Source organism: Mustela nigripes, chromosome 6, assembly GCF_022355385.1.
Source record: "Mustela nigripes isolate SB6536 chromosome 6, MUSNIG.SB6536, whole genome shotgun sequence".
Lineage (NCBI taxonomy): Eukaryota > Metazoa > Chordata > Mammalia > Carnivora > Mustelidae > Mustela > Mustela nigripes.
This window is the reverse complement of record NC_081562.1, coordinates 97,091,512-97,116,600: the sequence shown is the minus strand read 5'-3', so window position 1 is coordinate 97,116,600 and position 25,089 is coordinate 97,091,512. Positions and strand designations below refer to the sequence as shown.

Genomic DNA, 25,089 nt, shown 5'->3' with positions numbered 1-25,089 from the left:
ATGGTAAATTCTTTTCTAGAAAAGTTGGACTAATACTCCAATCACTCAAATGAAATCCTTGCAAGAATAAATACCATTAACTCTTCCCAGTGAGACTGAGGTGGAGAGAAGTAGATGGAATTTTTAATGGTTTTAATTTGCATATCTCTAGTTAGTTGTGAATCTGAGTATTTAAAGTGTTTATATATTTTAATTACCTTGCTTTTATTGCCAGTTGCATCATTTGCCCATTTTTCTACTTATCTTAGAAAATTATTCACTGATCTTTATGACTTTGATATATTAGGAATATTTATCCTTTGTCATTTGTAGCAAGTGTTTTTTCCATTTATTTGTTTTTTAATTTTTATAAGCCTAACAATTAAAAGGTCAACTGAATATCAAGTTTTAAAGAGAAATTCTTGGGACACCTGGGTGGCTCAGTTGGTTGGACAACTGCCTTCGGCTCAGGTCATGATCCCGGAGTCCCGGGATCGAGTCCTGCTTCGGACTCCCAGCTCCACGGGGAGTCTGCTTCTCTCTCTGACCTTCTCCTCGCTCATGTTCTCTCTCACTGTCTCTCTCTCAAATAAATAAATAAAAAATCTTAAAAAAAAAAAAAAAAAGAGAAATTCTCAATAGTGATCCAATTTCCCAACAAAATTTCCTGGATAATCTGCTCATTCTCCATTAGTCTACAATGTTTTTGGATCACATTGAATTCTTTTATGTATAAGGGGCTGTTTCTGGACTATGTTTTCTATTTCTCTGATCTGTAGATGTATTTTTGGGTCACTACCATGCTGTTTGAATTCTTATTATCTTTGTCAGAGGCTGTGATATTTAGTAGGATTAATCCTTTCTCATTTTCCTTTCCAAAATTATTTTGGCTATTCTTATGTATTTATAATCTAGGTGTACATTAAAATCATTTTTCAAGCCTTCTCCCCATTCCAGATATGAATTTTCAGGGAAAATTAATTAAACCTATAAATTCAATTAATGATGTTATTTTAAAAATTATTTCACAAGTAGCCTTAGTCTTTTCAAATTTACTCTTTGGGAAATCAGATGCCATTTATGAACTGGACAAGTAGGGCAAATTAAAAAAAAAAAAAAAGGAAAACTACATACAATTATCCCAAAAAATAAACCACAATGTAATGTATATATTCAAGAAACAATAAAAGGGTAATTGTTTCTAGATTAAAGTTCTTCGCTTACTACAAATAACAAAAGCTTTCTTTTTATCCTTTTCTATAAAATAAAAACCATGACAATTTTCAAGGTAATATACCCATGTCAGACATTACAGTAAAGCCCAAGTGATTTTTAACCTTTTTCTATGGCAATATAGCATATACTTTCACGTAACTTTTACAAATTCTGAGATTCTGAATATTATTCATGATGGGGCAAGGGAACTGTTTCTCTAACCTTTTTAAAGAAAAAGTGACTGCCTTTTTGATAAACCTAAAAATTTGTGTATGCTTTCCAGGTGAGAATCACTGATATACACTTAAAAAAAATATTACTAGGGCGCCTGGGTGGCTCAGTGGGTTAAGCCGCTGCCTTCGGCTCAGGTCATGATCTCAGAGTCCTGGGATCGAGTCCCGCATCGGGCTCTCTGCTCAGCGGAGAGCCTGCTTCCCTCTCTCTCTCTCTGCCTGCCTCTCCATCTACTTGTGATTTCTCTCTGTCAAATAAATAAATAAAATATTAAAAAAAAATATTACTACATATTGTAGGTGATTATATATCTAGTTCTCAAATGACATCTGAAATTTATACTCTTACTAAAAAATTGAGTTCTAACAGACTTCTATATATATTTTCAACAGTTAGTGTTTAAAAAGTAAAATTCTGAAAGTACTTTAATTCTCTTTTAGTGGATTATTGTAATAGATGTATTAAATCAAGAAGTTTAGAATAGTGCTTTCTTGTAAAATTACTCCTAGAAGAACTGATCAGTAATTTAAAAAAAATTCAATTTGAATGCATTAAGACTTTTATCCTATGTTTTAGATACAAGAGATTTTTTGCAACCACAATAGGGCGATCAATTAAACAAAGAGTTTTTAAGATTCAGTGCTTACTTTCTGTTGTTGATGTTGTTATAATTATTTGATAGAGATGAAGGAGAGATCTTTGGTAAAGCTGAAAAATTGGATGCACCTGGGGACCTTTAAAAATATGAAAATGTTAAATTAGATAAAAAATGCTGAATTTTGAAATTAATTATGAAATAAAGAAAAAAACAGATGACAATGTATGTAGTAAATGAATGCTGGAAAACAGATTCATGAGCAAAATCACTATATCTCCTTTGTTTTTCTACTCCTTATGTATTGGTACAAAAGGGAATTATTTTCAAAAGAAATTTATCAAATTAAATATACAACTTGATATTTATTATTCCTATAAATGTACTAATATACCCATTTCTGAATTCAGGTAACAATTTTCCATATTTTACAACAATAATTTCCTTAAATTGGTAGAATTAAAATATCAATTTTTTAAGGAAGCACGTAAATGAAATCCAATTTATATCTCAGTAGGTACCATTTCATTTTACTTATATACAACACTGACAGAGAGATCCGAGGATTTACCAGTTCTTTAAAATGTAAGGCAACAGGGATACAATAGCATAGAAGAACTTCAAAACATAATCTTGAGAAGTAATTTTTGGCCAAAGTTATTTCTACAAAAACTGAAAAGATATACATCTGATTCTATATTACACACCTCACTAATTCAGAATCTTTTCAGAGAAATTTGAATTACTAACAGCTTTTAATCAACCAATATGCTTTAAGGGCATGATTTATAATCAACAAACTCATTACACAGGAATGATTACTTTAAAATACTTAACAGGTCTCTTAAATATTTAATTTCCCTTATAATTTTGTAAACAATTTTAATTTATTAGGCAATATCCAGGCCATGGACTACAAAAAGCTGTCAGTCTAGCATCTCATTCCTTACAAATTCTAAATTAGTGAGGCCCAAAGTGATTAGTTTTTAAAAATTATTTTATTTCCTTTGATCAGGTGCTAATGAACAGTGAAATGGTCAATGGGCATGGAAGTATGATCTACAAAATCTGCGAAGTTTACAAATTTTAGGTGATTTGGATTACACCTAATCTATATACTCGCAATGCATTATGCAGAATGCAGAATACATGGTGGGCAATAACATTTCTTACACATAAAAATTTTTATTTAACTTTTGAAAATTTTATACATTATGAAGTCTTGGTAAAATTTTTTTATTTTAAAGGAGTGTTTTTTGTTGTTGATATAGGTTGTATATAGGTAGATTATACGAAGTTAAGACCTCTATTTAGATGGCTTTCTGACAGAAAACCTTGTAAGGTATTATTTTACTGTACTAAGATCAAAATATAAGACACAATTAACCAAGTTTTAATATAAAATAATGTAGAGGACACATTTAAAAGGTTATCTTAATATTTTACGGTAGTAGTTTTTAAATAGTAACAGAAACACATAAGTATCCTGGCATTTTTGCCTGCATGTTAAGAATGCTGTTATCAGGGGCGCCTGGGTGGCTCAGTGGATTAAGCCGCTGCCTTCGGCTCAGGTCATGATCTCAGGGTCCTGGGATCGAGTCCCGCATCGGGCTCTCTGCTCAGCAGGGAGCCTGCTTCCCTCTCTCTCTCTCTGCCTGCCTCTCTGCCTACTTGTGATTTCTCTCTGTCAAATAAATAAATAAATAATCTTAAAAAAAAAAAAAAAAAAAGAATGCTGTTATCAAAGAAAAAACCCCCATATTTATTAGAGAAAAGAGTTATAATGAATTAAGGAGGTTAATTTTTCAAAACGTGATCCATTTACCTACAATTTAATTCACTTTACCTTTTCAGAAACAGAAATAAACTGACATGTTCTCTTGAATTTTAATTATGGTCAAATTTATATATAAATAAATAAATATATATATATAATATATATTTTTCCCTTTGCCCATTTGTGGCCTTTTTACTATCCATTAGCAACTCTATCCAAGAACAGTGTTAGAAGTTCCTGTTAGAAGTTAAAAGAAATTTACTGAAATATTCAAACATTTATTAAATGACTACTATATGCCTTGCCCTTCGTAAATACTAGGAATACAAGGACACAGTTCCTGACATCAAACAGCTCAAAATCTAATGGGAGAAAATAACACATAAGCAAAATAAATATAAAACAGTTTAAAGTCCTATAGAAATTTTAAAACTAAAATATAAAATTTTGTGGGTAATAACACGAGGTGATTTAAAATGATGTGTAGAGTTGGAGGGATAGGTGGAAACTGGAAGTGAGAGTATTCCAGGTGGAAGGAACAGCATACGCAAATGTATGGGACTGTAGAAATGAAGATGTGTTCAGGAATTATCAATAAATTCAGTTCGGCTTTAAGAGTAGGAAACAAGTAGTGACAAGAACAGAAATTAAGAAGGTAGGCATGATAAAAAACGAACTTTGATGTTCTATAAAGAACTTAGTAGATCTTATTCCATTGTACTGGGCATGTTGAAAGAGTTTAAAAGGGTAACTACACAATCAGATTTGTACTCCAGAAAGGTAATTCTTGAGAAAGAGAAAGGAGACTGACAGATCATTTAGGAGACCACATTAATAAAATTAATAAAGGCTGGGGCAAAGACCACAGGGTAGGCAAGGGTAAAATGTCTTGGATGTTTAGGAAGTGGTTCTCAAAGAACAGTCAGTGGACCCTTGGAAGGCCCTGTGATTCTTTCGGTGTGCCCATCTATATAAAGGTGCTACTTAAGTGTTAGTTGACCTTTTCACTGGGTGGGTATTTCCAATGATAGTGCAAAAACAATGATGGGTAAAACTGCTGATACCTTACCATGAGTTAAAGCAGCAGCATCAAATTATATACTAGAGTCACTGTATTTTTCACTGTCTCCTTACAGTGAAGAAAACAGTTTCACTTAAGAATATCCATCTTAAAAAGATAAAAAATATTACTTTTATTAAATCCTAACCCTTAAATACACTTCTTCTTTTTTTTTTTTTTTTTTTTTACGTGACAAACTGGAAAGTTTGCATAACGCACATCCGTTCTATACTGAAGTAACATGATTGTCATGAGGAAAGACACTTGTGTAAATATTTGAATCAAGCAGAACTAGCCCTCTTTTCACTGCATCACTCTTCCACATAAAGGCTATCTGGCAGACATCTCAAAATGAATGAAGGAAGACTGTAACTTCAAGGAAAAAAATTGAAAGTATTTGTTGCCCATGATAACATTCAAGTGATCAAACAAAAAAGAGAATTCTGGAAAACCTGACTTTGCCACTGTGAGGCTTGATAGCTTCCCACTATTTAAAGACTTTCCTTCTAAGATTGGTGATGTTTTAAGAAATGATTAAAAAATACTATGTGATGAAGAAGATACTATCTGATGAAATATGTCAATACTTGGAATATCTGCATAACTTAGTGAATCAATATTTTTCCAACTGCATCAAGTACACATGATAGATTTTAACATAATAGTATTAAAAGTTGATTGATGTGGTTCCAGATTCCACACTGCAATTAAATTTTCATCATTAAACCACCGCTACTCAAGTTCTGATGTGGTGTCAGTTATCTGAAAATACCTGTGTTCTAACTACGTATCTGTGAAACTGATACTGAGCTTTATTTATGCACTTCAATCCAAACAATATATCACAATAAACTGAATGCAGAAGCCCATATGAGAATTTGTCTTCTGTTTAGTCAGATACTAAAGAAATTTCAAATATGTAAAACAATTCTACTCTTCTCAGTACATTTTTTTGTTGTGAAGATTATTTTTCACAAAAATATTATTTATACCAAAATGAATTTTAGTATTATTTATAAACAAATATTTTTAAAAATAAAATTACTTTTCTTCAGCCATTATGAATCCCAGTACCAAATTTGCAACCCATTTTTAAAATTTCATTTTCTTTTTTTTTTTTTAAGATTTATTTATTTATTTATTTGACACAGAGAGAGAGAGAGATCACAAGTAGGCAGAGAGGCAGGCAGAGGAGAAGGGGTAAGCAGGCTCCCCGCTGAGCAGAGAGCCCGATGCGGGGCTCCATCCCAGGACACTGAGATCATGACCTGAGCTGAAGGCAGAGGCTCAACCACTGAGCCACCCAGGCACCCACCCATTTTTATTTTCAACCTATTACAGAAATTTCCAAACTTACACAAGTCCTCATGTACCCAATACCAGACACTCAGCTTCAAAAATTATTAACATCCTGCCACTTTCGTTTTATCTTTATTTCCTTGACCTCCCTCTCCCCATGTTTTTGCTGGACTATTTTAAAGGAAATCCTATACATTTAAAATTTCACCTGTATATATATATTCTCTCTATATATACATATATATAAACATTTATATGTGGCAGGTGAAATTTTAAATGTATAGGAAATGTATAGGATAAATGTATATATATATATAAATATATATAATGCAATATTACTCCACCATAAAAAATGAAACCTTGTGATTGGCAATGATGTGGCTACAGCTAGGGGGTTTTATGCTAAGTGAAATAAGTCAGAGAAAGACAAATACCACATGATTTCACTCATACGTAGATTTTAAGAAACAAAATAGATGAACATAGGGGAAAAAAGAGAGGCAAACCATAAAATAGACAACTATAGAGAACAAACAGAGTTGCTGGAGGGAAGGTGGGATGGGCTAAATGGATGATGGGTATTAAGCAGCGCACTTGTTGTGATGAACATTGGGTGTTATATATGTAAGTGATTAATCTCTGAATTCTATTCCTGAAACTAATATTGTACTTTATGATAACTGGAATTTAAATAAAACAAATTATAAACAAAAAAATGGAAACAAACAAAAAAATTACAATATATATCCCTAACAGGTAACAGATCTTTTTTGATACCACTATCAGTCCCAATTGAATACTCTGTTCATGTTCACTTTTTCCCCCAACTGTCTCAAAGTATCTTTTCTCCCCAGTCGGTTGATTTGAATTAGGACCCAAAACAAATCCATACATTTGCAGATCAATTTTGATAACTTCAAAAGCCCTTACTTGCTCCTGCCAGCTAACTTCTCCTTTCATTTCACCTTACAGTGACTAAGTTTATTTTTACATTTGAGGGATTTCTGTATCTATTCATATCATTAACCTTGACTCATATGTATTACTGCAAATTGCTCAAATCCTTTTTGGATCAAACCAGGGAAAAACAACAATAAAATATCCAATAATATTTGTCAGTACCTGTGCATATCAAGCATCTATATAAGAACTGTAAACTTAAATTACATTTATGCATGAAATATGCTATCTTAATTTCCTAACTTCAATTAAATCTGGATATGGTTTTTAAATATCAAATCTAACACTAGTTACTGAACTCAACTGTGACCATGCTGTTTGACAAAACTTGGGAGACACGGTACAGGTACTAGATTATATATTATCTTTCCACAATAGGAAACTGGTACACTGTTTAGATGAAAAGATTTATTTAATCCATGTGCATTTTCAGCATTTCAAAGGAGTGTGCATAAAGACTCAGGATCTTAATGAATATTAAAACGAGAAACCTCAAGTCACAGGGAGTGTGCTGATGTGCAAGCCTTTCCAAAAAGGATCTGGAATTTGGATAGCCAAAATAACCAGAAAAAAGCAGTTTATTTGGTAAATGGCAGCACACAGGAACTTCCTTCTAACATTATTATGACGCCTATCTTTAGGTGACAAATACCTAGGAAAGGAGGTATACATTCAAATAACAACAAAAAATTTGTATATAAAGCAGTTTCTCTCCCTCTCTAGGAATCCTGCCTTTCCAAACAAGTACCCTTCTTCTGGGTACTTACCTTCCTTCTTTCACTACATTTCAAGATGAGTGATTTGTACCACTTGTTCCATTTTCTGATTACTCAATTCCTCTTTTCCTATAACCTATTTCTCATTCCCAATACAAGTTCCCACTTGTCAAGTATGTGGAAGCTTTCTCTTCTCCCACCGGTCTCTGGATCATTTTAGCAATGTTGACCATTCCCTTTCTTCTAAAAGTTTTCTCCTTTGGCCTCTCTAACATAATGGGTTCCAAGTTTTCCTGAATGTTCGGAAGTATTCTTTCTCTTTGATCTTTTTGTTTTATGTCATTACTTCAGAACACTCTTATAGTATATAGTTCTTTACATTTTCGATTAGATAATTCATATATGTTTAAATTCCTCAATTCTAGGAATAGAACTCCACATCTGCAGTTATTAGTCTCCATACTTTGGTTCCCTATCTTCAACTACATCCTAGGCAGTTTTGTTTGGCTGTTCCATTACCTTAATTTAGAGTCTCAGACAAAGTCATTCTACATCTTTTTCTTAAGGAGAAAAATAAGAACAAGATAAAGTGATATAAAGTACAAAAGAAAATTTATAATGTCCTTAAAAATTATAACAAATTATAGATTTGGGGGAATATTACCTTAGATTTATGGCTCATAAGGTTGCATTTTAAATTGAAGACACATTATTAATTTAAAATGTGACTATAAATGAATTACAAGGAATCAAAAGCTGGTTTATGAGCCCTCTCTCAACTCCCACAAACTCAAACCACTCAATCCCCAACTTCATGTTTGAACAAGATTAAAACTGATAACACATTTTCTGTGAACTATGATAAATATAGCTTGTTTAGTGCCCAAAAAACCCTGCAATAACCAAACCTACTGTTTCAAATAAGCAGAAACTATGCCTATAATTACTTAAAAAGTCTCAGTACAATTTGTTAAATTTAAACTCAGTTCAATTTGTTAAAATGAAACCAATACTTTACTTTAGTATGAGTTTCCTAGTATGTAATTTAGGAATTTTCAACCAAATAGCTCTATGCATCATTTCTGAATCAATTTATACAGTTAAACTTCTAATTACATATGCAAACTGGGTTTAATCACTCAAGAAAATTCTAAAGAAGTATACATTAGGTTTTTCTGAATGTATTTAAGCAAATACAGAATTGAAACAGATGGTGTAAAAAACAAAAACAGAATATTGCAGAGTCACCTACATGCTTTTATTATTTATCTTGAGCAAAAAGAAATATGCAATAGTTTTATTTATAAGTGCTCCCTCTTGCCAAGCAGAGCACTCAGGAACACAGTGCTGTAATAAAAAGTAATAAGGTACCAGATTTAGTTTATACTTGGGTGTTTTGGTCACCAATTTGGAATTTTGTTAATCGGAACGACACAGGTGGCAAAGAGACAATGTATGAGTAAGAACTACTAGCTTAGTTTTCCATTTGATTATTTTTGGCCTCTCATGCCTTATGTGGTTAATTTTAGATTCTTCTCTGGATGTTTTCTAGCCCATGAAAACTGCCTTTTCACAATCATCAATGACCTTCAACTTTTATTCACCAGATACTTAATCACATGTCTTTTGTCAGTATTTTTGAACAACTAATGAAAATATCTGAATGAAATCCATTTCTTGTGCTATTCTCACAAGAGTAATTTAGATTTTTTTCTCTAATATTAATAATATCAAAGCCATCCTTTAAAATAACTATACCTAAATACAACCACAGAGAAAAAGATTAATTGTACAACTTAGTCAAAATTTAACAGAGTTGTGTCTCAGAAGCTACGGCTAAGGAACAAAGTGTTAACATTCAACAAACTCTGGAAAATAAGAGGTATAATCTACGGATTAGGTTTCTCCTCTCTTTAGGAATCCCTGTGCTTTTACAATTACTATTAAAATATTTTTTTAGAAATACAAGATTTAACTAGCCATGTATCTCCCACTGAATAATCACACTACGTACCTAATGCCAACATCTTTGGAAAATAAATGGTCAAATTTAACAGAACAGAAAACCTTGGGATAAAACTTTTTAAGGATATTACTGCAAAACACTATGTTTTGAGAGTTCAAGAAATCAGAAAAACTAGATAAGAAATGCAAGTTCTGAAAAAAACTAAGCACTTGAGTATTTTAAAAACATAACACGAATATAAAGATGTAAATTTCAAATCAATCTTGGTATCTAGCAGAAAAATCCAGACAGAAGACTCTCAAGTATTTTTTAGGTAGCTTTAGATTTCTAATACAGATTATGGGTTGTTTCAAGATATATGCATTTTTGTAACTACAGGATTACATGTTTCAAACAAAATTATACTTTGCCCTTAACATTTAATATTTAGTATTCCTTCTCAATCAAGTAGCACAAAAATTCAGCTTTAGCTAAGAATATATAGTCTCCATTCTGATAAAAATGGGCCCAGGACATTCCTCTGTTTCAGGAAACATACCTATCATACTGGTATTTTCTTGTTCATAAGCAGCACCTAAAAATGCACCTGGACCCAACATAAAGATTTATCTTTATATTCTGTTCATACTACGGTGGGCCACATAGTAAATATTAAGAAACATCACCTACAAAATTTCTCAAAACATCAAAAGCTTTAGAATCACCTGGGAACTTACTAGAACCATTAATTCTGGAGCTCCACTCCACCCAGTGCTACCAAATCAGAAATTCTGGTGATGGGGCCTAGAAAGCATTTTTTTTTTTTTTTTAAAGATTTTATTTATTTGTCAGAGAGAGAGAGAGGGAGAGCGAGCAAGCACAGGCAGACAGAATGGCAGGCAGAGGCAGAGGGAGAAGCAGGCTTCCTGCTGAGCAAGGAGCCCGATTGCGGGACTCGATCCCAGGACGCCGGGACCATGACCTGACCCGAAGGCAGCTGCCCAACCAGCTGAGCCACCCAGGCGTCCCTAGAAATCATTTTTAACGAAGTCAACAGGTGATTCTTCCTTTTATCACCATATTACAACTTGCAATGTTTTCCCTCAACTTTTGATACCCTATGTATCATGACCTGAGCTGAGGGCAGATGCTTAACCAACTAAGCCACCCAGGCACCCCTAATTTTTATAAATTTAGTCTTAGAGAATCTTGAATTTTCTTGGTTTTAGTTTTAGATGGGTTTTGGATTTTAAGCAGATGACTGTAATATATGCAAGCAGTGCATTTTTTTTCTTTTCAAACTTCCAATCCCATTTAGTTCGTGTTCAAAATTTCTCAGTATAATGTTTGCTACAGACTTGGGTATACAGACTTTATTGAGAATTTCCTTTTACTCTAAGTTTTCAGAGAGTCTTTTCATATACTGGTGCTATTTAAAAAAATTTATTTTATTCTAATAAACTATCATTGGACAATTTATGACATTCTATTACATGGTTTGGGCACATTTTATAGTAAGTAGTTACATGCTTAGAAATTTGGGTTTCCTATTACTCTGGGTGATTCAGTGAAGACTGGAGCTCTTAACTACATCAACACATTTTTAGCAGTACTTTCATTCACCAACATTTACTGCATGTGTATGATGTTAGGTATTATGTAAGAATCTGCGTTTTCTCTTATAGAAGCAAGTGCTATAGTTCTTTAAGTAAATCCTTAGAACTCAAGGTACTTTTCAGGGCACAAGCAATTTTGAAGTTTCAAAAATTATTTAAAGCTATAACAAGTACGTAACAATCTAAAGATAAGCTAGGAAAAAACAAGAGTTGTTCTGATCTAAAGATCAAAAATATTCACAAAGAAAACATTCCTAATTTCTAGAACTTTATCAATCAAGAAATTTACATGATTCTAACCATGTGCTTTCAATATCTTCTTAAACTAAGTTCTACCCTTATTCTAAGTGGAATAATAATAAAATGTAATTAATATACTTAACACAGTCTCATAAAAAATTTAAATGAAAAAAACCTCACCTAAGATAAAAAACAGAGAGCCACTCATTAAAGGTGAACTGTAGGTTTGTTGTTGTTGTTTTGTATTTCAAGGAACATTTAATAACAAGGTAGATAACATATACTTATCTAACTTGGTACTTTTATAACACTGAAGCTAAAGCAAAACATCCTGTTACTTAATGTGTACACTGCAGTATAATTTTAAAAAATACTGTAATTATAATTTCAGAATGTCAGAATATGGGTGTCAGTGTTCTCTCTTTTTTTCATATGGGGAAAGAAAATGCTTTTGAAAATCACTGCAAGCTTCCAGAGCTATTCTTAGGATCACTCTGTAGAATCTTCATGATTCAGATGATACAGGGAAGCTTCAATTCAACATTTTCAAAGATATTCCAGCTCTCGTGATCTCATCAACCAGGAGAATGTTGGTGGCAATCATACTGCAGGACTGTGTAAAGCTATTCTTTACACAACAGTTATCCCATAAGCCTACGTTGCCTGCTACCATTGGCTCGACCGTGTTCAAGTCCACACGCACAAGCTGACCTGATTTTGAATGTTCTGCTTGAACTTTAGTGTTTCTTGAACGTCAAAACCACAGTTCTGAGCAAGAACCTTGGGAAAAATGAGCAATTTATCAGCAAACGCTTGAACTCCAAGTTGGGCCCTGCCCTTTACACTGGGCTTATATTTAATCAAGGCTTCTGTTATTGCCACCTCCATTGCTCCAGCATCTAGAACTACACAGCCACCATCAATGGAATTTTTAACAGCTCTTAAACCATCCTTATTGAGCCTTTGAGTGACTGTGTGTTTATCTGGTCCTTTGACCGATAATATGATGGATTCAATAAAATTTAATAAAGGTGAATTTCTCTTCTGCCAATGTATACTCATAGACAAGTCCTGCATGTCCAAAAACAACCAGGATTTAGATCATCAAAAGAATTTAGAGCTACTCCACCACAAGTAAGAGTCAGCCTTTCCACATCTCTCCTTTCAGCTCTACACAAGAGCATCTAAGAAAAAGGGGTCAACTCCCTTTTGAATGCTTTATTTGAATCACACAGATTTTTCAGTTCTATTATTTTTAAACTCTATCTTCAATGAATTTTCTTTCACCTTTTATAAGTTTCTCTCCATCTGAACTCTTGTATAAAAAAAAAAGCCAAAATTCACTTGTTTTTTCATATTCTAATGACACACTACATGTGAGGATGTGTGCATCTTCTATTTCTTTTTTTCACATAAGGATGCACACCCCAAGGTCCAAAACCAGACTTCTGATTAAGCTTTATCAGCTTCAGATTTGTTTCATTTCCATGTTCTCAACCATGAAAAGGTCAATAGGTTCACCTTGTTTTTTAAAGGCCAAAATAGAGTTCACTACAGCCTCTGTTAAGATATCAGCAAGTTCAGCATGTACTTTAGGAGGGAGACATTTTAAGTGTGGCCATGGTCACATCTGTGTTTCTCTGTCCTTCTCTTTGCTTATTTTGACTTGTTCCAAAAACTGAACTGCCTTTTCCTTTGCAGCTTCAAATCCTTCTGTTATTCTGGGATGAAGATCTTCACAAATGTAGAGATCTGCCTGTTTCAGTAGGTCACCAGTGATTAAGACACTGGAAGTGGTATCATCACCAGTTATGTCATCCTAGGCTGTTGCCACTTTGCTATTAAGGAGGCTGCTGAGTATTGAATTTGCATTTCATGGAGCAGTGCATTGCTATCTTCAGTAAGAGTGCATTGCTATCTTCAGTAAGTTTGATGTCTTCAGTACCAGAAACAGGCTTCTATCTTCACAGTGCTCTTAGGCCCCAAGTTTGACCTCAGGATGTTCTCTAGTTCCTGTGCCGCACTGATTAACTGCCAGTGCTGCCTGGGTTTGGGCCACCTTGGCCTTGGGATTCAGGGTCTTCATGGCCGCCATAGCTAATAAGAACAGGAAGAGGAGGAGACCTGGTGTGCAGAGCACCCAAAGCTGGCTCAGTGCAGCCACGCTTTTTTTTTTTTTTTTTTAAGATTTTATTTATTTATCTGACAGACAGAGATCACAAGTAGGCAGAGCAGCAGGCAGAGAGGGAGAGGGAGAAGCAGGCTCCCTGCCGAGCAAAGAGCCCAAGCCGAGAACAGAGGTTTCAACCCACTGAGCCACCAAGGTGCCCCCATGGATACCATTTTTAAGGATCATTTTTCTTTTATTTGCTAGGTTAGCAATCAATAAATTATTTTTAATTTATTCAAGAATCATTATTTTAAGGATTTCAAAATATAGCTTTACAATCCCTTATCTGAAAATCTGAAATTCCAAAAACTCTGAAAATTTAAAAATCATTTTATAATTCACTTGAGGGCAATCTACCCTAAACTGATATGAAACTATTTATAGTCCTTTATTCTACTCAGGGTGAATATTTGCTGAATATTAATGTGTTTGATTAAGAGAGTCTCCCTAGATCCATAGGTATATGAAAATAATAGGTGGCATATGTACCATATTACTTTTCAAAGGTCTCAAAGTCTGAAATTGAAATACAGCTAGCATTCAGTATTTTTGATAATGGAGTGTAGATCTGATAATTCCAAAGAATATTAAAAATATTTTCTCCCATTCTGTATATGGTTTTCACTCTGTTGTTTCCCTTACTGTACATAATAAACTTTTTTTGATGTAGTACCATTTGTCTATTATTGCTTTCATTACTTATACTTTGGTGTCATAGTCAAGAAATCATTGCCTGGACAGATATGATGATGCTTTTCCACTAAGATGTCTTCTGGGAGTTTTACAGATTCAGGTCTTATTTTTAAATCTTTAAACTATGTGTTTGATAAGAGGTTAATATCCAAAATATATAGTGAATTCCTACAATTCAGTGGCAAAACCCCAAATAAACAGATTAAATAGTGGGCCTTAAGACTTGAATAAACATTTTGCAAAAAGAAGGCATACCATGGTCCAACAGGTACAGATGCTCAACGTCAGTATCACTGGGGAAATTCAAATCAATATGCAATGAGATATCACCTCATACCTGTTAGGCTGGCTATTATCAGAAGAACAAAAGATAACAAGAGCTCACAAAGATGGACAGAAACTGGAACACTTGTACACTGTTGGTAGAAATGTATAATAAGGTGGCCACTATGGAAAACAGTATGAAAGTTCCTCAAAAAATTAAAAATAGAAGTACATACAATCCAGAAATCTCACTTCTGGGTATATATATATCCAAAGGAAACAAAATCATCTCAAAGAGATACCTATATGCCCATGTTCACCGCAGCACAATTTACAATAGCCAAGATAGGAAAATAATCATGTCTACTGATGGATGAATGGATAAAGAAAATGTATATACATGCAACAAAGAATTATCCAGACTATTTTTTTTTTTTTTTAAAGAACGTTAAGTCTTTTTTAAGGAAGGAGATCTTGCCATATGTGATAGCAAGGATGAATCTAGGGGAAATCACATTAGGTAAAATAAGCCAATCATAGAAAGACAAAAACTGTATGATTTAGATATATGAGATATCTAAACTAGTCAAACAGTCATAGAAACAGAGACCACAATGATGGCTGCCAAAGGCTAGAGGAAGGGAGAAATGGGAAATTACTGACCATAGGAATTAAGTTTCAGATATATAAGATGGTTAGATTCTAGATATCTATTATACAACGATGTGCCTACAGTTAACAATACTGTATGGCGCCCTTCAAAATTTAAGAGGGTAGATCTCAAGCTCTCAAGATCTCAATATGGTTCTTACCATATTAAAAAAAAAGTTAAAGATTTCTAATTCTTTCATTCCTCATTTACCATCAAAAGCAATTCTTATACTCCTCTATATCTACTTGTGCTTTTATATTCTAAAACAGTTAAATAAATAAAAATATTGCTTTCATATTAGATTCATTTTGATAGAGTATTCTTTAACAGATACTTTAAAGAAACATAAAAAGCTTGAAAAATAGTAAATAAAATGTTTAATAGTGATTTGACATATTAGACAATGCAACATTATATTTACAACATATTTACACTGTTCCTTATTCTAAAAGAGATATGAATTGGAAGGCTTTTAATTTAAATGCATATTTAGATAACTTCTAAACTGAGGATAAAATATTAATATATAAAGCAGGTATATATACTTGCAACATACAATTATGTATCTTCTATCTTTCTGGATTTTGTTATCTGAAATTAAAGGCTTCAAAACATGCAATCTGCCATAAAAAGTGGGAGCACTTACTTAGGAGCAGAAGGACCCCTTGGCCATGTTCCATCTTCATTTTTCTGTTCTATCACTAACACCTGTAAATATGACACAACAGAAGAACGTTTTTCCTTAACTCCGAAGTTAAAATAACTTTAGATTAGCTGACTATACTAAGAAACTAGAGCAAATCTGGAATTATTTCAAGGACAGAGTAGACAGGTGAAGAAGTATTTGCATTTTGATTCCAAAGCTGGGCAGTATAAATAGAATATAAATTCCTTGAGTTTAGGGAGTATGTTTTCTACTTATTTTCCACTTGCAGACTGTAACACAGCACCATGCAAAAAACCCCAGATGCCCAATAAATGGTCACAGCTGTTAAAATACTGATGTATAATCTTAGCTAAGTATTATTACCTAGATACTCACTTTCCACTCTTTTTATTTTTATTTATTTTATTTTATTTTTAAAATTTATTTATTTGACAGAGATCACAAGTAGGCAGAGAGGCAGGCAGAGAGAGAGGGGGAAGCAGGCTCCCCGCCAAGCAGAGAGCCTGATGAGGGGCTCGATCCCAGGACCCCGGGATCATGACCTGAGCTGAAGGCAGAGGCTTAACCCACTGAGCCACCCAGGCGCCCCTCCACTCTTTTTCTTAACGTTTCAAATTTTGTAACCTACTCTACATACTCTTGGTAAAATACTTTTGTGGACTGTTTCAGACCATTTTTAAGTTGGCATTTGGATCCTAATCATGTAAAATATAATCCTGTTTCCAGAACACATACAACAAACTAATCAGAAGAAAAATTTTACTTTCTGATGTTTCATTTTACTTTCAATTTCAGTAAAAATTTTAAAAAGTCGAGGACAAGGGACCTGGGTGACTCAGTTGGTTAAGTGACTGACTCTTGATTATAGCTCAGGCCATGATATCAGGGTTCTGAGATTAAGCCCCAGCAGGCTTTGTGCTCAGAAGGAAGTCTGCTGGAGAGTCTCTCTCTTTCTCCCCCTCTGCCCCTCTCCCTCTAAAATAAATATATACATCTAAAAAAAAGTCTAGGATAATGTTTAGTTCATTTATCATCAGTCAGAAAATAATTGCAAAATCTGGAAAACTTAAGGCATGTTCTTTGAAACATTCTTATTTCAAAAGATCAAACGTTTGTAAGGAAATTTAATCTTTTTAAAATATATTATTTGTTCATTTGACAGAAAGAGAGATCACAAGTAGACAGAAAGACAGGCAGAGAGAGAGAGGGAGAAGCAGGCTTGCTGGATCCCAGGACCCTAAGACCCTGAGATCATGACCTGAGCCTAAGGCAGAGGCTTAATCCACTGAACTACCTAGGCACCCCAAGGAAATTTAATCTTCTTATTAAAATAATTTACTGTCATCTGCAATGTGATAAATGCATTCCATTTTTAAAAAAGATGTTATTTATTTATTTGACACAGAGACAGAGAGAGAGAGAGAGAGATCACAAAAAGGCAGAGAGGCAGGCAGAGGGAGAGGAAGAAGCAGGCTCTCTGCTCAGTGGGCTCGATCCCAGGTCTCTGAGACAATGACCTGAGCCAAAGGCAGAAGCATAATTGACTGAGCCACCCAGGTGTCCCAATAATTGCATTCCTATCAAGAACATCAAATTACTTAAATTCTCTAAGCCTAAGCTTTCTAATGCACAAGACAGAATAAAAACCATTACATAGGCTCAATCACTGAAAAGTTTTATAAAGAAATGGTTCTATGTATTCCAAATTGTACTCCTGGAACTATCTCAAGACCTACAGATGGTAACTAAGGAGTGAAAGAGGGAACTGTCTGGCTAAGGAGGGGAGTGTTGACTAACCATGAGAGTTCCAAGTTCCCTACCCCAGCTTTAATCAGGTTAACTCAAATTCTGATTATAATACACATTACTTTTTATAAGATTTCATTTAAGACTACAATAGCTAAAGTAAGTCCAAAAATCATTGTTTTAATTTTATTTATGTTAGTTACCATACAGTACATCATAAGTTTTTTATTGTAGTGTTCCACGATTCATTGAAAATCACTGTTTTTATAGCATAATACAATACATGACATATGGTAGGCATTTACTAAAAATCAATTTCCTCAGTTGTTCTCAATTTTTTTAAAAAAACTTTATATCATAATACTGTGTCAATAATAATTTTTTAAAATATTTTATTTGAGGGAGAGATAAAGAAAAGAGAGAGTGAGATAGAAAGAGAGAGACAGGGGAAGGAACAGAGGAAGGACAAACAGACTCCCCACTAAGCAGGGAGCCAGATGCAGGGCTTGATACCAGGACCCTGAGATCATGACCTGAGCTGAAGTCAGACACTTAACTGAGCTACCCAGGCACTCTTATCAATAATTATTTTAAATAAAACCAAGCAAAATAAAAATCTTCGTGTATCACAGGACCAGGTTCTGTGTCGAGTACTAAAAATAAAAACAAAAATAAATAGACACAAAGTCCAACTAAAATAAGGAACTCAAAGTCTAGTGGAGAAGCTCAACATATAAATAAAGTACATAATGAATGACACAAAAGACATATACATAAATCATATGAAGTGAAAGAGTAATTTTTCCCACAAAGTAGAAAACTCCTATACTTCAAAGAGATATTGAGAAAAACAGATCAGAAAAGGCTGAAGAGATGATATGATATTTGAACTGCAATCTGAAGAATGAACAGTCTGTTCTAATTAGACTACATGATAGAATGGAATGGTTAATTTGAGTATTTTGATGTTTAAAAGGACTTTTTGCTGGATTGATGCAGGCATTGGGAAGAAGGGTACAACAGGCAGATGGATTAACACAGATAAAAGCACAGGAGTTGGGAATAGCATAGTATGCTTAGGGAACTACAAGCAGTTCAGTTTGGTATTGTTAGAGCATAAATCACGAGGCAAGGATAATCTAAAGATGCTGGAAGACTAGCCAAAAGGTCAAACCTTGACTTGCATGCTGTATTAAGGTGTTAAGACTATTCTACAATTGTTAGGGAACCAGGAAAAGTTTATCATAAGGAAACATCGAGTTTTACATTTTAGAAAGAGTGTTCTAATAGAAATATGGAAGACTGAGGATGGACAAACAGAAGACTAGACACAGAGGGACCCGATAAGATACTACTGAAAGGGCTGACAATGGAATAGAGAGATTAATTAAAAAAAAATATTTAGAGGATGGAATCAGTAGGACTTGCTGATTATGTCTAAATGTCTTCATTTCCTAACACATTCACTTCTTTGGATTATATTATAAAGAAACACGAAACTGGGGTTGATACCTTACCAAGGGCTGGCAAACTAGAGTTCACTTAGCTCAATGACTGCTTTTGTAAATGAAGCTTGTTGTTTATATATTGTCTGGGACTACTTTTGTGTTACTACAATGGAAGAATTGTAGTTGTAACAGAGACCATATGGGCTACAGAGCCAAAAATACTATTTGATTCTTTACAGAAAGTTTGCTGACCCATCTTATTATATTAGCTGTTTAACAGATGGAAAATAATTTCTTTTCAAAAAGTAGGTTATTCTCAAGCTCAAGGAGGAAATCAAGTTATTGCTAGTGATCAGCAGAACAGGGAAGAGAGGAGTTAGAAAGAAGACAAAGCCAGGGTGCCTCAGGGGCTTAGTAGTTAAGCATCTGCCTTTAGGCTCAGGTTATGATCCCAGGGTCTGGGATGGAGCCCCACCTCAGGATCCTTGCTCAATGGTGAGGCTGCTTCTTTCCCACTCCCCCTGCTTGTGTTCCCTCTCTTACTGTAACTCTCTCTGTCAAGTAAATAAAATCTTAAGGAAAAAAAAAAAAAAAGACAAAGCCAGAGACAGTAGAACCCATTATACATTGTCAAGATAGTCATAAAGTTTGTGACTTCAAAAAGCTTCATGTATAGTATGCTTAAAATAAATAGTATTGCTAAACAATACCTGTCCTTGGTATAAACCAGCATCCTGAATGGTGCTATCTGGTTTATTCAGTGGTTCAAATGTATTACTCATGTATTTGTTCCACAATCTGGTCTCCTTTTCATCTGGAATATTGAAGATTTTTCTTATTTCCTTTTCAATTGTATCTAGATTTAAGGAGGAAAGATACATAAATATAATAAGTATTTTAAAATATACCATACATAGCTAAGTGCTCACCAGCATAAAAGCCCTAAATTTAAAATACTGATGTAATAGCAAGAATAGATGAACAAATATGTAGGACATTATATAAAGAATAATAAAGATACCCAGTATGCTTTATAGGAACAAAATGGTAATTATAACTCTGACAGAAAACTACTTGGGGAAATTAAAATCCCACAAGGGAGAAGAGTTCAATCATGTAATACTACAGTATAATTTATATTATACCGGATGACCTTTAACTTTTTACACACTATAAATTTAATATATTTTCTGATGATATGCTGCATTTAGAAAAAGTATGAGTCAGACATGCTATAGATAGAAACTATTTTTAAATGTATATAACCAATTTTAGGATAATTTATATTAAATTGAGTATTATTTACAGTTTGAATAGTTAACTAAAATTAAAAACAGAATATATGGACACAAAGGAAAGTGCTTCTCTGAAGGATGTCTGTATTGGTAAAAATTTGGTTTCACAGGAAAACCATGTATTTTCCTTATTTCAAAGTCATTTATGTGAGTGAAAAAAAGCCTTTTTTAAAAACTGCAGCAGGTTAACTTGCTATAAAATAAGATATAGGAATACACACATATTTGAGAGTAAAGATGAAATTAAATTTCAGTGCCACATAGTTAAATGAATCTTTAAAATCTTTAAATGTGAGAAAGAGATATTAGAAAATACTATTAAATCTACTGAATTCTGGTCAATAACTTGCCTACCTTAGACTCAAGAAAACAATAAAATACCTATTAACATACAAAGAAATATAAAATACTTCTACATTTTAGAATACCTGGTTAGTTTGGAAAGAAACATTAAGATACTAAACCTAGTAATATATGTTCTCTGAAGAATCCTACATCATTAAATTTAGTCTGATAATACTGTTTATGTTCTACTTAGTAGCTGAAGTTCTTTAACAGTCATAGTCAATGAGATTTTGATTAAGGCATTAAATAAATAGGAAATCTTGCAGTGTATCTGAAAACTCAAGAGAAAATTAGCCAGAATATTTAAATAATTACAAAAAATATACTAACTGCTTTCTATTTTGGGTTTTTTTTTTTTTTTTTTTGCTCTTCTTATTGAAGTGTAAATGTATGCAGAAAAATGCATAGGCCATTAGTATATAATGATAAATTTCCAAAGTGAACACACCCACATAACCAGCACACAGATCAAGCAACAGAACATTATGCAGGAACGAGGCTAGAAGAAGCAGCTGAGGAAGGGTGGTCATTTTAGTCTAATAAAAATGAGTACTTTTTCTTGATTGCATAAATAATTCCTGCTCACTGCAAAAATTCAGGAAATACAAATAAAATGTCTATAGAGAGCGCTACTGTTAACATTTTGATATTTCTTTCAGAAAAAATATCTTGTCTATTAATACACACAAATATTTACATATATAATACAATACAGACAGACACATACAGGAATTTCCTCTTCATTGAGTTTCATAAGATACTTCATACTGGGGAAAAATATTACAAGCAGAAGAAAGGAGTGCAAAAGGCTCTGAGGTGGGAATGTATCTGGCATGTTTTAGAACAGCATGGTGCACCAATGTGGCTGAAGTGAAATGAGCAAGGTGGAAACAAGACTTTTGTCTACAATCTTGTAAGTTATTAAAGTATTCTTTTTTATCTGAGTAAGAGGAGAAGCAACTGAGTTTTGAACAGAGAAGTGGCATGATCTGACATTGTAAAAGTTCACTTCTGCTGCTAGTAGAAAAACTGCAAGATGTCAAGTGTAGTCCAGACAATGCAGCAATCAAAACTAAGGGAGAAGCAATGTTAAGTGGTCAGACTGAGAACAAATTTTGAAGAACTGCTAAGAAGATATGCTGCTAGATAACATGCAGGGTGAGAAACAAAAAAGAGAATATGAATGATACCAAGGTTTTTAGCCTGAGCAATTGAAAGAATACAAGTGGTGAATACTCAGATGGGGAAGGACAGACTTCAGTTGCATACATGTTACATCTTGAGATTCCTATCAGATGGAAGTGAAGCTATGGATTGAATGAACTGGAAATTAAGGGAGAATTCTGGGCAGGAGATACGAATACAAAAGATACCAGTATGCAGAAAGTAAAAACCTAGAGCATGGAAGGAAATCATCAAACAAAAGTGGACATTAAAAGACTAAGCATGGCAACACCCTGATGTTTTGAGATCAGGAATATGAAGAGGATGTTTTTAGATTTTCTGAAAAGATGCAGGCAGTGAAAACTTGTGCTGTGGAAGCCACATAAAAAGAAGTTATTTCTAGATGGAAAAGTGAGTAAGTATAATTTTTGCTGGCAGGTTAAGAAAATGGAAGACTAAAATTACCATTAGATTTATCAACATGGAAGTAATTAGAGACCATCACAGTGCCAAGGAGAGTGGTAGGTTTGAATGTCTGATGTAGCAGGGTCAAGTGAGAATGGAAGCAGAGTGAATGGTAGGCAGAAAGCAGGATGATCAAACTGAGATCCGCCAGGTGCAGTTATAGATAATGACAGGCTAGGGTATAGCTGGGAAACTGATACCTGAAGTTGGATACAGATTAAGATCACTTGAGTTGAGAATGTCAAAGTATTGAGAGTGTGTGTAGATTTCTCCATATGAGTCTGACTGTATTAGGCAGTTAATGAAAAGCTTACAGAGGTAGAAAAATATTAATTCCTATAATAAAATAAAATTATAACAAAATTTCTAGTAGGAATATTTAATAATAAGGCTACACAATTTTTAAATAAATTTTATATAAACACAAAGCATTTTGTATCTCTTATTGGAACGTGTTCTATACTCAAATATGTCAATTTAATTCACTTCTCTGCACATCCTACCTTAAGGAAAAAATTTAAGGAGAAAAATACTCAAAGCCAAGATATTTTGGCTCTGAATGAGGTAAATTATTTAGATCCTGCCTATGGCACCTATATCATAAGTCAGTATAAGTAGTATTAGCTGAAAATGAGACATTTTATTAATTTGGCAAAAACAGAAAAAAGGTGCTTCTATTTCTTAATTCTATTTTTATAACATAACTATATTTTATGTACATTATGTATTTGGATCATTTTTAATCACAATGAGATCACAAGGGAAAAATATACATCCCATATTTACTTTCTTATTATCCCAATTTTTTATTATTTAAACACTCACTTCCTTCAGAAAAACAAAATCAGCCCAATTAACATTTGCACAGATTGTACAAGGCAGCAACCAAGAGATGAGACTATGTAGAGTTTAAATATGGACTCTCATGTAGAACCAGGGTGAACCTAAGTAAATATTTAAACTTCCTAAGCCTCAACTTCATCCCCTAACCAATGAGGGGATACAGTATTGTTGAGGTTTAAATAAGGAACTTCCTAAGAAGTGCCAAAAACATAGGAAGTATTCCACGATGGCTAAATACTATGATAACTGTAATCATGAAGTCTCTAAAATTCCCAGTTTAATTTTAATTTTTGCAAAACCTTTTGTTTAGAAAGCAAACTTGCTCTAATAGAGTCAGACTTTTAAAAACTAAGACCTACAGTAAGAAATTGTGACCCAAAATACACATGTGTTGCTATTTTCTATTTTTATATTTTTCATTCTATTTTTTTTACTCCCAAAATATGTAATGGCCACCCAAAGTCTTGACAAACATTGCTCTAATTTAGTAAGAAATTTTAGCTGTATAAAAATTCAGTTAATTCACAATTTTAAGGCATATATTCAATGTATGTAGCTTTTAAAATATTAGTAAATTTAACTATGTTCATTAAAATCTATGCAAATTATAAACTTTTTGAAGCAGAGATCTTTATAAATTAACTATCTCCTTGACAAATTCTTACTTAGTACTTAGTATGAAAACGCCATAGGGCTTGTACTGAATTCAGAAATTAAACCAGCTGATCTTCATATAATGAGTTAAAAATATTATCCAGTGAACTAATATTCTAAAATAAGATTTCTGATTATCTCATATTTATATATAATTTTTCTATAGAAATTAGCTAAGGAGAAAAGGAAATAACTTTTAAAATAACTAGAAAACATCATCTGTATGAAGTGCTTTAAGAAGTAGCTTCTCATTTATATTCTAAATAGCTGAACATTTCAGACATTAGTTTTATTATTTAATTTTAACAGATTACCCTTGTTGGACAGATAATTCTTATTGTGCATACTTTAATATCATGATTAGTGAAGTTTTATACATATTGAAAACTTTCAGTTTTTAGTATGAAGAAATGTTTTATTTTCCTGAATATGTTCCACAAACCTAGAAATTCAAAAATTGAGTAATTATATATATTATTATAATAAAATGACATTTATACATAGTATTTTAAGCTTTCATTTTAGGAAGATGAATATACTAAACTGAACTGCAAACTTATAAATGTTCTAGGTAAATAAAGGGGGAAAACAGAAATTCACCCATAATATTCCATTTGGCAAAAACATGAGGATCAACCAAGTACTGGGTACTGAAGCATGATAATGTTATTTCATGAAACATACAGGTTTATAAGTATCTTCTGTGTGATATGGGTAAGTGGTAAAAGTCAAATATATTTGTGAGAGTCAAAAGTAAATATTCTTATTTACTTTTAACCAAAATATACTTAACAATTAAACAAAGAAATCTATACATAAATTTGCTAATCTTTTTCTTGCTGAGAATTTCTGCATTAATTGCTATGTCTCTACTGTCTGTTTACATTTTCCAACATCAATGTTAGTTCCACTAGTCTTATTTTGCAATACCTTTATCTGAAAATAAGTAACTTTGATAATCTGAGCTATGATTTATCAAAAAATGCTGTAATTGTTACAAATCCATGATCATTTATTTAAAAAAACATCTCAATCAACAAATTCTTG

General features: G+C 33.1%; 1 protein-coding gene and 1 pseudogene across 4 annotated transcripts in view; both read right to left on the bottom strand.

The window, feature by feature from the left end:
• Positions 1–25,089, bottom strand: part of USP15 (ubiquitin specific peptidase 15) — a 112,685-nt gene that overhangs the window by 47,371 nt on the left and 40,225 nt on the right. For 3 of the 4 annotated variants that reach the window (XR_009404865.1, XM_059403595.1, XM_059403600.1), the window contains exons 5-7: positions 19,987–20,132; positions 16,062–16,123; positions 2,076–2,162 (exon numbers count right to left, since the gene is read on the bottom strand). Coding sequence is in view for 3 of the 4 variants with exons in the window: in XM_059403595.1 (XP_059259578.1) it covers positions 2,076–2,162; positions 16,062–16,123; positions 19,987–20,132 (295 nt within the window). In the remaining variant the exon portion in view is untranslated. The remainder of the gene's footprint in view (positions 1–2,075; positions 2,163–16,061; positions 16,124–19,986; positions 20,133–25,089) is intronic. The other variant, XM_059403596.1, reaches the window with a different exon arrangement.
• Positions 12,169–14,175, bottom strand: LOC132020157 (T-complex protein 1 subunit zeta-like; annotated as a pseudogene).